The sequence below is a fragment of the Sciurus vulgaris genome (assembly GCF_902686455.1).
Source record: "Sciurus vulgaris genome assembly, chromosome: 1".
Lineage (NCBI taxonomy): Eukaryota > Metazoa > Chordata > Mammalia > Rodentia > Sciuridae > Sciurus > Sciurus vulgaris.
Window position 1 is genome coordinate 111,458,893 of NC_136461.1, and position 1,904 is coordinate 111,460,796.

The 1,904-nt window shown below is 41.0% G+C and overlaps 1 protein-coding gene across 1 annotated transcript; it reads left to right on the forward strand.

Annotated features, from left to right (window-relative positions):
* The first annotated feature begins 410 nt into the window (after window positions 1–410).
* On the forward strand, window positions 411–1,681 carry LOC306642178 (heterogeneous nuclear ribonucleoprotein A1-like). Its single transcript, XM_079107739.1, has one exon. It carries the CDS (start codon window positions 474–476, stop codon window positions 1,428–1,430), a length of 957 nt encoding a protein of 318 aa, XP_078963865.1. The 5' UTR covers window positions 411–473; the 3' UTR covers window positions 1,431–1,681.
* Window positions 1,682–1,904: the final 223 nt, after the last annotated feature.

Sequence of the window (1,904 nt, forward strand, 5' to 3'; positions counted from 1 at the left end):
CGCCAGTTTAACCCTCTTGTTTCCATTCTAGAAACAACCACTAATTTTAATTTGGTTATAATTTACATGCAGCATTTCTTTCTACATTTTTCTACAGGCTTGTAGTCTTAATCAATATGCTATTGTTTTTTGCATGCTTCCAAACATTATGTAAATAATATATTCTATAAAGACTGTGCATGTTGTTTTTATCCTCCTACCATTTTTTTGAGATTTGACCATACGGATGCCCTTAATTCTGGTTCATTTATAGCCATTGGATATAAAATTTTATTATGAAACTACTATTTATTATAAATAGAATTTCTTTACTCATTCGTTTATTGATGGACATTTAGGTTGCTTTCAACTCTTTTACTATTATCAGAAATACTGTTAAGAACATTTGTGGGGATACGTTGGTTAGCTTACTCCTTTCTGCCCGTGGACGCCGCCGAAAAAGCATCGTTGAAGTCTCTGTTCCTGCTGCCGTCATGTCTAAATCAGAGTCCCCTAAAGAGCCCGAACAGCTGCGGAAGCTATTCATCGGAGGGCTGAGCTTTGAAACAACTGATGAGAGTCTGAGAAGCCATTTTGAGCAATGGGGAACACTCACGGACTGTGTGGTAATGAGAGACCCAAACACCAAGCGCTCCAGGGGCTTTGGGTTTGTCACTTATGCCACTGTGGAGGAAGTGGATGCAGTCATGAATGCAAGACCTCACAAGGTGGATGGAAGAGTTGTGGAACCAAAGAGAGCTGTCTCAAGAGAAGATTCTCAGAGACCAGGGGCCCACTTAATTGTGAAAAAGATCTTTGTTGGTGGCATTAAAGAAGACACTGAAGAACATCATCTACGAGATTATTTTGAACAGTATGGGAAAATTGAAGTTATTGAAATCATGACTGACAGAGGCAGCGGAAAGAAGAGGGGCTTTGCTTTCGTAACTTTTGACGACCATGACTCTGTGGATAAGATTGTCATTCAGAAATACCATACTGTGAATGGCCACAACTGTGAAGTGAGGAAAGCCCTGTCAAAGCAAGAGATGGCTAGTGCTTCATCTAGTCAAAGAGGTCGAAGTGGTTCTGGAAACTTTGGTGGTGGTCGTGGAGGTGGTTTTGGTGGAAATGACAATTTTGGTCGTGGAGGAAACTTCAGTGGTCGTGGTGGCTTTGGTGGCAGCCGTGGTGGTGGTGGATATGGTGGCAGCGGGGATGGCTACAATGGATTTGGTAATGATGGAAGCAATTTTGGAGGTGGTGGAAGCTACAATGATTTTGGCAATTACAACAATCAGTCATCAAATTTTGGACCCATGAAGGGTGGAAACTTTGGAGGCAGAAGCTCTGGACCTTACGGTGGTGGAGGCCAATACTTTGCCAAACCACGAAACCAAGGTGGCGGTTCCAGCAGCAGCAGTAGCTATGGCAGTGGCAGAAGGTTTTAATATTGCCAGAAAACAAAGCTTAGCAGGAGAGGAGAGCCAGAGAAGTGACAGGGAAGCTACAGGTTACAACAGATTTGTGAACTCAGCCAAGCACAGTGGTGGCAGGGCCTAGCTGCTACAAAGAAGACATGGTTTAGACAATACTCATGTGTATGGGCAAAAAAAACTCGAGGACTGTATTTGTGACTAATTGTATAACAGGTTATTTTAGTTTCTGTTCTGTGGAAAGTGTAAAGCATTCCAACAAAGGGTTTTAATGTAGACTTTTTTTTTTTCTTTTTTCTTTTTTTTTTTTTTTTTTGCACCCATGCTGTTGATTGCTAAATGTAATAGTCTGATCATGATGCTGAATAAATGTGTCTTTTTTTAAAAAAAAAAAAAAAAAAAGAACATTTGTGTACATGTTGCATAAACATGTGAGAACTCCTGTAATCCCAGCAATTTGGGAGGCTGAGACAGGAGAAAGCTTGCAAG

What these genes read in the sequence shown, in the direction of transcription:
- LOC306642178 (XM_079107739.1), top strand. Translation starts at nt 474, where the DNA reads ATGTCTAAATCAGAGTCCCCTAAAGAGCCCGAACAGCTGCGGAAGCTA.